The sequence below is a fragment of the Chiloscyllium plagiosum genome, chromosome 4 (assembly GCF_004010195.1).
Source record: "Chiloscyllium plagiosum isolate BGI_BamShark_2017 chromosome 4, ASM401019v2, whole genome shotgun sequence".
Taxonomy (NCBI): domain Eukaryota; kingdom Metazoa; phylum Chordata; class Chondrichthyes; order Orectolobiformes; family Hemiscylliidae; genus Chiloscyllium; species Chiloscyllium plagiosum.
Genome location: NC_057713.1, coordinates 40,884,341 through 40,897,701, shown reverse-complemented (window position 1 = coordinate 40,897,701; position 13,361 = coordinate 40,884,341). Strand labels below are relative to the sequence as shown.

Genomic DNA, 13,361 nt, shown 5'->3' with positions numbered 1-13,361 from the left:
TAAGCAAGGTCAGAATCAAACAAATTTAATACCCCTCACTAATAACAGCCTGGTAAGCTTCACATGTCACATAAAAATGTTACCTGGACCAAATTTATGAAGCACTACCACCACCCATAGTTCAATTTAATGAGTATCTTCAACAGACCTTAATTTGAGATAACAATAAAGATACTGTAGAAAAATAGTAACACTTGACAAACTATAAGCTACCTTGGCATTATGGTTGCCCACAAACCTACCAACACACTGAAACAGTTGCTGATGTACCTAAAGGACCACATACCAACAACCAGCAAAACTAATGTCATATTCAAAATACCCTGCAAGGACTACAACAAACACTACATTGGACAGACAGGCCAGAAACTAGCCACCAGGATACACAAGCACCAACTAGCCACCAAAAGATCTTTACACACAGATGAAGGAGGACACCATTTTGACTGGGACAATACATCCAACCTAGGACATGCTAAACAAAGACACGGAGGGGAATTCCTACAGGCCTGGCATTCAAACTAGAACTCCATCAATAAACACATTGGTAAATAGGATCAAATCAATCTCTCAGAAAAAGAATCAGAAATGATATCACCAACTTTAACAGAGCAAATAGAAAGCGGGACAGAACACCAGCTTCAACAGAGGCTCAGTGACAATGTTGCCTTGCATGGTGATGAAACATCCGAGAAGAAACCTCTCAGCTCAGCGAGCAAACTTACAACCTGAACCTCAAGCGGAGGTACAAATCTTCTCAAAACTCGCAAACTATAAATGTTGCTGTGCTCCAAATTGTAACCTGCTGCCAATTAGCTTTACAACTAATTTTGTTCTTTTGCGTGAAGTCAGAAAAGCAAATCTATTTTCCTGCAATTCAGGTTATGTTGAATAATCTCGTTTAAATCTGGTTTTTGAAATTTTTTAATACTGCAATTTTAGTGACAATTCTAGCAATGCACAAAGTGAATCTTTTTATCAACCACTGTAACAGCAGGATAATAAGATTAACAAATCAGTGATCCAGAGGACCAAATATTTTGAAGGCATGAGATGCAATCACATACAACTTCAATTCAATTCAGCTGTAAATCCAAAATAAAAAAACTAATCTCAGTCAATATCATTGGTAAACCATCATGTTTTCATGAAAATCCAATCGAGTCTATCAGTATGCTGTGGGAAGGAAATCTGCTAGTGTTATCCAGTCTGATTGCGACTCCAGATCCACATCAATGTGGCAGTCTCGTAACTGCCTTCTGAAACATAAGTTACCTGATTAAATATTTGTGTTAATTTGAGATAAAGTGACGTCATCTTGAACTAAGATAATGGTCAGAAACACTCCTTCTTTCTCTATCTTCAATTCCCTACTGAAATTGAAATTTTTAAACCCCAAATTACTGCACAGTGTACAAAACTGAACATTTACATCCAGTAACTTAACAGCAGAATCTACTATTTAACGTAAACATATTCCATGCCATTAAAAATCTATACACTAATTTTCCCTTAGTATAATTTGAGGACACGTGTTATCCTGTGAATATTTCCAGATGAATTATAACCATTTATTTTTAACTTGGAAATCATAGCCAACCACTGACTATTCGGTTGCACAACTTCTGAGACAACTATAAACACTAGCATTCCTGGCCTGTAAAAGTGATCTCCTTCAATGTTTCAGCCTTGCCTTACAGATGCTGGTAAAATGTAACTGGTGTATAATGCAAGATCTGCTAAAATAATTTAAAATGCTTTATGGTCTCCCTTAACAATTGCGTGCAATCAGCGCAGCACATTCTCGTTTATCATCAGCCATCCCGGAAAGCGCTGCACAGAAATTGCTGGCAGCTTCTTCAAGTCTTTAAATTTGAGTCCCATTTTCCAGATCAGTTCTTGAATTTCGCTCTGGGCGAGGGAAAGGGGGCGGTAACTATCACTTGACCAGAAACAAAACAAACAGGTAATGCCGGAGGACAAGGGTGCAAGAGAGACAATAGCAATTCGAAACTACAGCGTGTACTGCTCGACCCATAAGCTCTGTCGGTCCCGCGGGAGAGGAAAGGGCACTGATCCTGGGTCACTGTAACACCCCGGCCCGATCCCACTCCCACCGCTATTAAAGGCCCAGTTCAGGCTGCAGCACGCCGAGCGCTATTTACAAAAGCAACTGCGGCAAGAGAAGTCAAGCAAAAGTGATGGGAGAAGCCAGTCCCGATGAATGACGAAAAGGACGACCCCAGGACTTTACCTCTGAGTTTGAGTGTTTAAACGTATCTAAAAACAGCAGCTCAGCCGCTGTATCCGCCATGTCTCCTCATGCGTCACTTCCGTTCCAGATTCTTCCGGTTGTCCAGGGCGCATGCCCGAAGCGGGGCGGGAAGAGTGTGGATGGCTCGAGCAGTGGCAGTTATGGAGTAGTTACATATTGTACCTTATTCATGGGTTTTATAAACCTTAAAAGGAAGATGCCATCGGGAGTTAGCAAACTGTGTTAATCGAGTATCTCTTGTTAGTAATGTGTGCCAGGCTACAACCTGCGAACAGGGACTTTATTTTGTTTATTCGTTTGGGGGTCTTTTCGAAGTCACTGGGTGATTGTATGGATTGAACGAATGTACTGCCCAAAGGGTAAGGGGGTAGGGGAGAAATGGAAAACTGTCAGTTAGTAATGCAACTCGTTTGAACAGCTCGTACAGGTACGATGGGCCGAATGGCGTCTTGCGCCCATTCCTTGTTGCCCTTGTGAAGGTGGTGGCGAGTTGGTACTGTTGTCCATGTGCTATAAGTTCACCGCACTCCCACCAATGTTGCTGTGATTGAAGGAAGAAACCAGTATCCTTTGTCCAACTTCTCAGATTGAAGTTGGCATACACTAGGATTCTCAAGGTTCTTTCTCTCCCAGATAGTATCTGGTCCCTTGTGTCAATACCATATTTTTAATGTATGCAAATTTGAATTAAGAGGTGTCAGTACGCCATTCAACTCTTCAAGCATGCTCTATCACTCATAGAGGCATAGAGATGTACAGCATGGAAGCAGACCCTTCGGTCCAACCCGTTCATGCCGACCAGATATCCCAACCCAATCTAGTCCCACCTCCCAGCACCCGGCCCATATCCCTCCAAACCCTTCCTGTCCATAAACCCATACAAATGCCTCTTAAATATGCAATTGTACCAGCCTCCACCACTTCCTCTGGCAGTTCATTTCATACACGTACCACCCTCTGTGTGAAAAAGTTGCCCCATTAGGTCTCTTTTATATCTTTCCCCACTCACCCTAAACCTATGCCCTCTAGTTCTGGTCTCCCTGACCCCAGGGAAAAGACTTTGCCTATTTACCCTATCCATGCCTCTCATAATTTTGTAAACCTCGTTCCCTGGATGCTGCCTGACCTGCTGCGCTTTTCCAGCAACACATTTTCAGCTCTGATCTCCAGTATCTGCAGACCTCACTTTCTCTATAAGGTCACCCCTCAGCCTCTGACGCTCCAGGAAAAACAGCCCCAGCCTGTTCAGCCTCTCCCTATAACTGAAATCCTCCAACCCTGGCAACATCCTTGTAAATCTTTTCAGAACCCTTTCAGGTTTCACAACATCTTGCCGATAGGAAGGAAACCAGAATTGCACGCAATATTCCAATAGTGACCTAACCAATGTCCTGTACAGCCGTAACATGACCTCCCAACTCCTGTACTCAATACTCTGACCAATAAAGGAAAGCATACCAAACACCTTCTTCACTATCTTACCAACCTGCAACTCCACTTTCAAGGAGCTATGAACCTGCATTCCAAGGTCTCTTTGTTCAGCAACACTCCCAAGGACCTTACCATTAAGTGTATAAGTCCTGCTAAGATTTGCTTTCCCAAAATGCAGCACCTTGCATTTATCTGAATTAAACTCCATCTGTCACTTCTCAGCCCATTGGCTCATCTGGTCAAGATGCTGTTGTACTCTGAGGTAACCCTCTTTGCTGTCCACTACACCTCCAATTTTGGTGTCATCTGCAAACTTACTAACTGTACCTCTTATGCTCGTATCCAAATCGTTTATGTAAATGACAAAAGGCAGAGGACCCAGCACTGATCCTTGTGGCATTCCACTGGTCACAGGCCTCCAGACTGAAAAACAATCCTCCACCACCACTCTCTGTCTTCTCCCTTTGAGCCAGTTCTGCATTCAAATGGCTAGTTCTCCCTGTGTTCAGTGAGATCTAACCTTGCTAATCAGTCTCCCATGGGGAACCTTGTCGAACACCTTACTGAAGTCCATATAGATTACATGGCACATTTGATTCTGACTTCAATGCTTTCCTACCTAAGTGTGACCCCGCCCACCAACTCCTATACCTTTTAACTCCTTAGTCTGTCTTAATATATTGACCCTACCGCCACTGCTCTCAGGGAAAGAGATTTGTAAAGCCTCACAGTTCTTTGGGAGGAAATATTTCTGCTCATCTTTGTACTAAAATTAATTGGAGATGACTTATTTTTAAAATATCACCCCTCGTCTCATCCACAAGAGGAACCATCCTTTCAGAATTCACCCATTCAGGGATGTAGGAACAGTGGTGGCCATTCACCCCATTGGGCTTGCTCCTTCATTCTATGTGATAATGGCAGATCAAACACTTTACCCATCTGTACGTATTTGGAAATCAATTTATCAATATCTGTCTTAAACATGCTGAGCTTTCATAGCCTTCTTGGGGAACGAATTCCAAAGGTTCACAGCCCTCTGAGCAAATTAAAATTCTCCTCATCTTGGATCTGAGTGGCAACCCCAAATTGTACCTCCTGCTTCTGGACTCCTCATCAGGGGAAACATCTTACCTGCATTTATCCTGTCTATCCCTTTAAACATTTTTAAAGTTTCAGTGAGATCACTTCTCATTCTTCGAATTGAGGAAATACAGGCTCAGTTTTCCCCACCTCGTCATAACACGGTCCTACGGTCCCAAGAACAAGTCTGGTGAATCTTTGTTGTAGTAATATCTTACCTGAAATAAGGAGGTTAAATCTGCACATAATATTTCAGTGTGGTCTAACCAAGCTTCTATACAATTGAAGCAAGACTTCACTACTAATTTCACTACTACTCATTCCTGAAGAAGGGCCTGTGCCCGAAACGTCGAATCTCCTGTTCCCTGGATGCTGCCTGACCTGCTGTGCTGTTCCAGCAATAAAGTTTCAACTTTGATCTCCAGAATCTGCAGTCCTCACTTTCTCCTTCACTACTAATTTACTCAAGTTCTTTTGCAATAAAGGCTATCATTACAAAAGCATCACTAATGGCTGCTATACTTGTATGTTAACCTTCAGTGACATCTTTACAAGGATACCCAGATCCCTTTGTATACCTTAGTTTTCAAACTCTTATCACAAGAGTTGGGGGGCTATGTTGTAATGATGATGTCACTGAACTAGTAATCCAGAATTAATGTGCTGAAAACATGGATTAAATCCAACCAGGGCAGATTTGAATTCAATAAAATTTTGGGATTAAAAATGCTGGTATAATGGTAACCATATGAATTGTTTTAAGAACCCATCTGGTTCGCATATGTCATGTAGGGAAGGAAATCTGCTATCCTTATCAAGTCTGGCCTCTCTATTGCCAGATCTATGACGATGTGGTTGACATTAAACTGCCCTCTGAACAGTTAGGGATGAGCGATAAATGCTTGTCTAACCGTTAACACCTAGTTCATGTGAGCAATGAAAAAAAAATTGTTGTTCTCCTAAACATTAGAACATAGAAGAATACAGCGCAGTACAGGCCCTTTGGCCCTCGATGTTGCGCCGATCCAAGCCCACCTAACCTATACTAACCCACTATCCTCCATATACCTATCCAATGACCGCTTAAATGCCCATAAAGAGGGAGAGTCCACCACTGCTACTGACCTGCCACATGCTTCCTCACTGTCAACAACTCCTCCGACTTTCGTGTCATCCGCAAACTTGCTCACCCAACCTTCTAACCCCTCTTCCAGGTCATTTATAAAAATGACAAACAGCAATGGTCCCAAAACAGATCCTTGCGGAACACCGCTAGTGACGGCACTCCATGAAGAAACTTTGCCATCAACTACTACCCTCTGTCTTCTTCCATCCAGCCAATTCCTAATCCAAACCTCCAACTCACCCTCAATGCCATATCTCCGTATTTTCTGCAGTAGCCTACTGGACTTATACCCCTCTAAACTCAAGTTACTATACCCCTCACTGATCCAGTCTGTCTTCATGTGTCAAACCTGGTATTCCAGGAATCAGCTTGGTAAACCTTTGTTGTGCTCCCTCCATAGCCAGAATACCCTTTCTCAGAGGAGACCATGCCACGCATCTGCCCACTCACTCAATTTGTCCAAATCACACTGAAGCATTTCAGCATTTTCCTCACAGTTCACACACACATCCAACTTTGTGTTGTCTGCACTCTTGGAGATATTGTATTTAGTTTTCTCATTTAAATCATTAATATGTATTTTGAATAACTGGAGTCCTAGCACTGATCCCTGCAATACCTCACTAGTAACTATCTGCCACTTGGAAAAAGATATGTTTATTCCTACTCTGTTTTCACAGTGTCATTAGTTTGGGTGTTCCAGGATTTTAACCCATTAACACTGAAGGAACGATAACATAGTTCCACATCAGAATGGTGTGAGGCTTAGAAGGGAATTTGCAGGTGGGTGATGTTCCCATGCATCTGCTACCCTTGCCCTTCTAGATTGTAGGGGTTGTGGGATTACAAAGTGTTGTCAAAAGAGCCTTGGTGAATTGCTGCAATATATCTTGTAGACGGTACACTTAGCTGCACTGTGTGTCAGTGGTGAAGTGTAAATGTAGTGGATCGGAAGGTGATCAAACAGGCTACTTTATCCTGGTCACTGGAGCGGTACCCATTCAGGCAATTGGAGAATATTTATCATACGCCTGGCATGCCTTGAACTTGCTGGATAAACACTGAGGACATAGGAGGTGAGTTGCTCACTACAGAATTCCTGCACTTTGATTTATAGCTAAAGTATTTAAATAGCTAGTTTAATTAGTTTATAATCAGTCAAAAACATCGACAATAGGGTTTCAGCAATGGTAATGCCATTGAGCATCAGGAGACAATTGTTTGACTGTAGCTTGTTAGAGATGGTCAATGACTATCATTTAAGTGAAATTAATGTTACTGTTCACTTGTGAGCCCAAATTTGAAAGTCACCCAGGTTTTGCTGCATATCAAAACACAGCTTCAGAATCTAAGGAATGGTGAAAATAGTGTTCAACATTGTGCAATCATCAGCCAATATCCCCAGTTCTGACAGAAGAGAGGTCATTCATGAAGCAGCCAAAGATTATTGAGCTTTGTTTTTACTTGCAGCTAGGAAAGTAAGTTATCAAGCAGAGGTAGAAAATTTGCAAAGTGAGTTGAATAGATGAAGTGAATTGGCAAAAATTTAATGATGGAGTATAATGTAGGAAAATGTGAACTTGTCTACTTTGGTAGGAGGAGTAGAAAAGCAGTATTCTGTTTAAATGGAGAGAGATTTGAGAACTCTGAAATGCTTGGATATCTGTGAATCCTGAGGTTAGGGGACATTAAGGAAAGGTAGAAAAGTTGATTTGAGGACACAATCAGATCAGGTCTAAACTTATCCATAGTGGAACAGAAAAAGGGACTGAAAAGCCTGCTCCTGCTCCTTGTTGGTATATACAAGTGCACTATGTCCAGCTTCAGATAAATATGGATTGGCAAAAGGAAGCATTACTTTCATTGTGTTTGTTGCAATGCCTGGATAGTCAATCTTCATATTGAACCTGAACTCTGATAGAGAAACACTTTGGAGCTTTTCTTCCCCCCATAAATTAAACACATGGATGTTCATGAACAGTTTTAACTGCCAGTTTTTCATGTCATATGGCAAACATTGAAAAGTGTTTTGGACACAAGTAAATTTTCTCACATCTAATCAGATAAGCTGTATAGAAAGTAGTGGTTCAGATTGCCAATCTTCAGAAATGGGACATTGTTTGATTTTATTGTTAAACAGAAACTTGGAATATTGTGAGAAGAAAGTATAGTACTTCAGCACTCTTCCAAAATGTAAATTCCTTCATGATTGCTGTAATTCAATCACTTAATTGAAGAAGGCTGCATTCTTTCTTTGCATATTTGCATTAAGTCAATTTAGTTTCCATATCTATCACTGGCATTAAGGGAGAAATCTTGTTTTTATCACAAAGAAAATCAAATTCTGCTTTTATGCAATCTATGCAAATGTACACAGCTGGTCATTTTTTAAGAAAATCCTTTGCAGGACCTTTCCCCTCAACAACCAGTGTGAAATAACATCATGTGATCAGACCCATGCCTTAATGTAGCATTGCAAACAGACGTGCACAAATTGGGTGAAGTTTAATGTAATTAAAAACTTTATGTGGAGCCAGTACCGACTTAACCTAACTCTGGGCTCAGTTCTTCCAGTTTGAATTGTTCCCTGGGAATAATGTAGGGAATCCAAACAGCAGATGGAGCAACTCTCCTCACCACACTATGCAGGCCTGACTCACATCTGACCATAGAATGGAGAAACATCAGTACAAAGTTGATTCTCAATGCAGCCCTGTAACACACTGAATATTCCCTCTGTCATTCCATGTTCAGGAAGCATGAGCAGAATAGATTGTCTTCAAAAATGCTATTATCTACAAGTAGCGCATAAAAAGCCAATATATGCACATCATGCTACTCTCAGCTCTCATCATTCTCCTTTCAGAGTCATAGAGATATACAGCACAGAAACAGACCCTTCGGTCCAACTTGTCCATACGGACCAGATATCCCAACTCAATATAGTCCCACCTGCCAGCACCCAGCCCATACCCCTGCAAACCCTGCCTATTCATATACCCATTCAGATGCCTCCACCATTTCCTCTGGCAGCTCATTCCATACTTGTACCACTCTGCATGAAAACGTTGCCCCTTAGGGCTCTTTTATATCTTTCCCCTCTCACCCTAAACCTATGCCCTCTACTTCTGGACCCCACCACCCCAGGGAAAAGACTGTCTATTTATCCTATCCATGCCTCTCACGATTTTATAAACCTCTATAAGGTCACCCCTCAGCCTTCAATGCTCCAGGTAAAACAGCCCTAGCCTATTCAACCTCTCCCAATAGCTCAAATCCTCTAACCCTGGCAACATCTTTGTAAATCTTTTCTGAACCCTTTCAGGTTTCACAAAATCTTTCCGATAGGTGGCCTAACCAATGTCCTGTACAGCTGCAACATGACCACCCAACTCCTGTACTCAATACTCTGACCAATAAAGGAAAGCATACCAAACGCCTTCTTCACTATCCTATCTACCTGTGACTACTTTCAAGGAGCTATGAACATGCAATCCAAGGTTTCTTTGTTCAGCAACATTCCCTAGGACCTTACCATTAAGTGTAATAGTCCTGCTAAGATTTGGTTTCCCAAAATGCAGCACCTCGCATTTATCTAAATTAAACTCCATCTGCCACTTCTCAGCACATTCGCCTATCTGATCAAGATCCTGTTGTAACCTGAGGTAACCTTCTTTGCTGTCCACTACACCTCCAATTTTGGTGTCATCTGCAAACTTACTTACTATACCTATTATGCTTACATCTAAATCATTTAAATAAATAATAAAAAGTACTGGACCCAACACCGATCATTGTGGCACTCCACTGGTCACAGACCTCCGTCTGAAAGGCAACCCTCCACCACCACCACCCTCTGTCTTCTACCTTTGAGCCAGTTCTGTATCCAAATGGCTCGTTCTCCTTGTATTCCATGAGATCTAACTTTGCTAACCAGTCTCACATGGGGAACCTTGTTGAATGTCTTACTGAAGTCCATATAGATGACATTTACCACTCTGCCCTCATCAATCTTCTTTGTTACTTCATCAAAAAACTTAATCAAGTTCTTGAGACATGATTTCCCAAGCACAAAGCTATGCTGACTGTCCCTAATCAGTCCTTGCCTTTCCAAATACATGTGCATCCTGTCCCCCAGGATTCACTCCAACAACTTGCCCACCACTGACGTCAGGCTTACTAGTCTACAGTTAGGTGGCTTTCCTTTCCTTACCTTTTGTAAAAAGTGGCACCATGTTAGCCAACCTCCAGTCTTCCAGCACCTCACCTGTGACTATCGATGATACAAATATCTCAGTAAGAGGCCCAGCAATCACTTCCCCAGCTTCCCACAGAGTTCTCAGGTTTTTGTTGCTGAACAGCAATTGCTGTATTCCTTGTAGAGAAAGTGAGGACTACAGACACTGGAGATCAGAGTCCAGGGTGTAGTGCTGGAAAAGCACAGCCGGCAGGCAGCACCTCAGGAGCAGGAGAATCAATATTTCGGGCATAAGCCCTTCATCAGGAATGAGGCTTGTGGGCCGGGGGGCTAAGAGATAAATGGGAGGGGGTTGGGCTGGAGGGAAGGTAGTTGAGAATGTGATAGGTAGATGAAGGTGGGGAGAAGGTGATAAGTCAGAGAGGAGGGTGGAGTGGATAGATGGGAAAAATATTGAACAGGTCAAGGGGCAGTGCCAAGTGGGAGGCTCGGGACTGGGATAATGTGAGGGGAGGGTAAATGAGGAAACTGGTGAAACCCACATTAATCCTGTGTGGTTGCAGAGTCCCGGGGGGAAGATGAGGTGTTCTTCCTCCAGGGTTTGGGTCGTCAGGGTTTGTCGATGCAGGAGGCCCAGGACCTGCATGTCCTTGGAGGAGTGGGAGGAGGAGTTGAAGTGTTCAGCCACAAGGTGCTAGGGTTGATTGGTGCGGGTGTCCCAGAGGTGTTCTCTGAAACGATCCGCGTCCAGTCTCCCCGATGTAGAGGCGACCACACCGGGTGCAATGTCATACAGTAGATGACATTGGTCGAGGTGCAAGTAAATTTCTGTCGGATGTGGAAGGTTCCTTTGGGGTCTTGGACGGAGGTGAGGGGGGACGTGTGGGCACAGGCTTTGCACTTCCTGCGGTGGCAGGGGAAGGTGCCAGGAGTGTGGTGTGAGCTGGTGGAGTCCATGGATGTGACGAGGGCATAGGGAGGGAATTGTCTCTCTGGAACGCTGATAAGGTTGGGGAGAGAAATAGATCCCTAGTGGTGGCGTCTGTTTGTAGGTTGCGGAGGATGATGCAATGTATACAGAGGTTGGTGGGGTGGAAGGTGAAGTGAAATGTCGATTCTTCTACTCCTCAGATGCTGCCTGACTGGCTGTGCTTTTCCAGAATGTACTCCTTGTGAATGGTTTCCAAATATCATTTCCCTTATTTGATCATGGTTTAGCTGGACAGCACTAAGAGATAAATGTAGCTGTTTGGATTATTTTTAAGATTTGGCAGCAACACTTGTGAAGTCAAGGAAAATCTTGTTGTATTTACAGGTATGTTTGTTAATCTCTTGTTTCTCACTTGCAACCAAGTCAGAAGGCTCACTGCCCTAAGTAGAAGCTCTGCATAGCAATTTGTCCGAGATGTTAGAAACAAGTTGGAATTAGTTATCAAACAACTGTCACTTGTGCTAGTCATGTCAGCATGACTTTTAAAAGACACTTACTTCAATGCAAGTGTAATGAGAAAAAATCTAATCCAATTCTGATGTTCTGTCTTCATGAATATCTCTACATTTCTGACAGCAGAAAGATTTGCAGAACATTATAATTTGGAATTATTTCACAAGGATAGGTAGATCCATGTGTTGTGCACATTGAATGTAGTTATTGCACAGTCTGCAAAGTATTTTTCGTGGGCCAATTTGCTTTTCAGGGGTTCTTTTTTAGAGCTTCTACAAGGCTACTTCTTGACTTTCAGGGGCTCATTTTCCATTATAACTCATTTCTTTATTAGGTGAAGCAGTCACATGGTTTTTGTCCTTTTTTAGCACTTCCTTTTTTGGACAAATGAAGACAATAATATCAAAGACTGTATAAATACTTTAAAAAATATTTTTTGGATTATGAACTAAAAATGGAGAAAGATACTGTTTTACACCAAAGGATTGTGGAAGAAAATGTTGCAATTTTTTAAAATGAAATTAGTTACCAGATCTCATTCTGTGTTGTGTCTATAATATGGCCTGATCCAAGCAGTGGAAGTTTGCTCTCTGTGTGTCCAGGGCAGATTTGCTAATGATAGAAGGGGTGTGTTTGTGTTTAAGAGCTCTTAACATAGTGCCAACTTCTTGATTGATTCCTGAACAAGTGATGAGCAGTTTTCCCACTGGTTTACTTCTTATGCCATGGGCATCCAGGGTCTGTGTGCAGCAGTGAATTCTGGAACTGGAAGACAATGCCCACATCAGTGTGCTGTGTCGATTACCATGGGTGAAATATTGGAGTGGGCTGCTGTGCAGCTTAGAGGGACCACACAAAACCAAAAACAACTGAAGAAACTCAGCAGGTCTGGTAGCATCTAGGGAGAGAAAACAGATTTGAGGTTTTGAATCCAGTGACTTTTTTTTTGAGGGAACATTGGTGACTGCAGATTTGTGTTTGGACAATACATCAGAAACACCCAGCCTGTAAAGGAGGAAACATTCTCTTTTGTGAGTGGAGAAGTAAAAGAAAATGCTCAGAAGCTCGCTACCTGCTTTGCAAATTCCTTTCCTGAAAAGCAGAATACCACCTTCACAGACACTGAAATAGTGAATCCTCAACTGTTGAAAGGTTGTGAAATTGTGTGTTTACACCTCATGTCCTCCTCAATGTATTTAAAGTTGTCAGAAAAGAATTGAAGGGAAACATCTCATCACCTGTAATGCAAACTCGAGCCAGAACTGTGATTCACTGACTTTATTTTTTTCCTTCTCCACCATAATATTTGTGCCTTGTCTTGTGTATGGGTATATTTTTAAATGGGTAGAATTTAAGTTATGAAGATTATTACTTAGTAATTTGTGTATTTTGTTTAACCATTGATTAAATACAATCTGTTTCCAATAACTAGTTGTTTACTACTGAAATCTGATGAGTGTTTTCTTTTAACCTATATTCATCAGTCAGGTAAATTGGGGACTTTGAATGGTTCGAATAAATCCTCTCTCGTGTGTTCACTCCAGGAACAATGGGGTTTGATTTCCACTGAACTACTCCAGTAACTCATGACAATTGAAGTAAAGACAAAGCAAGATTGATTGTAGATTCAGAGTAAGTAATAAAGACTAAAAGGATAAATGCCAGGTCTTGTACGAGTGACTGCTCTCGAAGCTGCTAAAGACCTCCTGTAATCGGAAATGCTGTCCTTGACAAACTTAAAAAAGAGAAACAAGAGTTATGAGTATAAGTCGGGAAAGTAGATTTAAGATTAACAAATCAGCCA

The 13,361-nt window shown here is 42.0% G+C and overlaps 1 protein-coding gene across 3 annotated transcripts in view; it reads right to left on the bottom strand.

Moving 5' to 3' along the window:
- Nucleotides 1–2,359, bottom strand: part of virma (vir like m6A methyltransferase associated) — a 107,528-nt gene extending 105,169 nt beyond the window's left edge. For 2 of the 3 annotated variants that reach the window (XM_043688052.1, XM_043688054.1), the window contains exon 1: nucleotides 2,255–2,359. In XM_043688052.1, coding sequence (XP_043543987.1) covers nucleotides 2,255–2,314 — 60 coding nt within the window. In that variant the 5' untranslated portion in view covers nucleotides 2,315–2,359. The remainder of the gene's footprint in view (nucleotides 1–2,254) is intronic. The other variant, XM_043688053.1, reaches the window with a different exon arrangement.
- Between the last annotated feature and the right edge of the window lie 11,002 nt (nucleotides 2,360–13,361).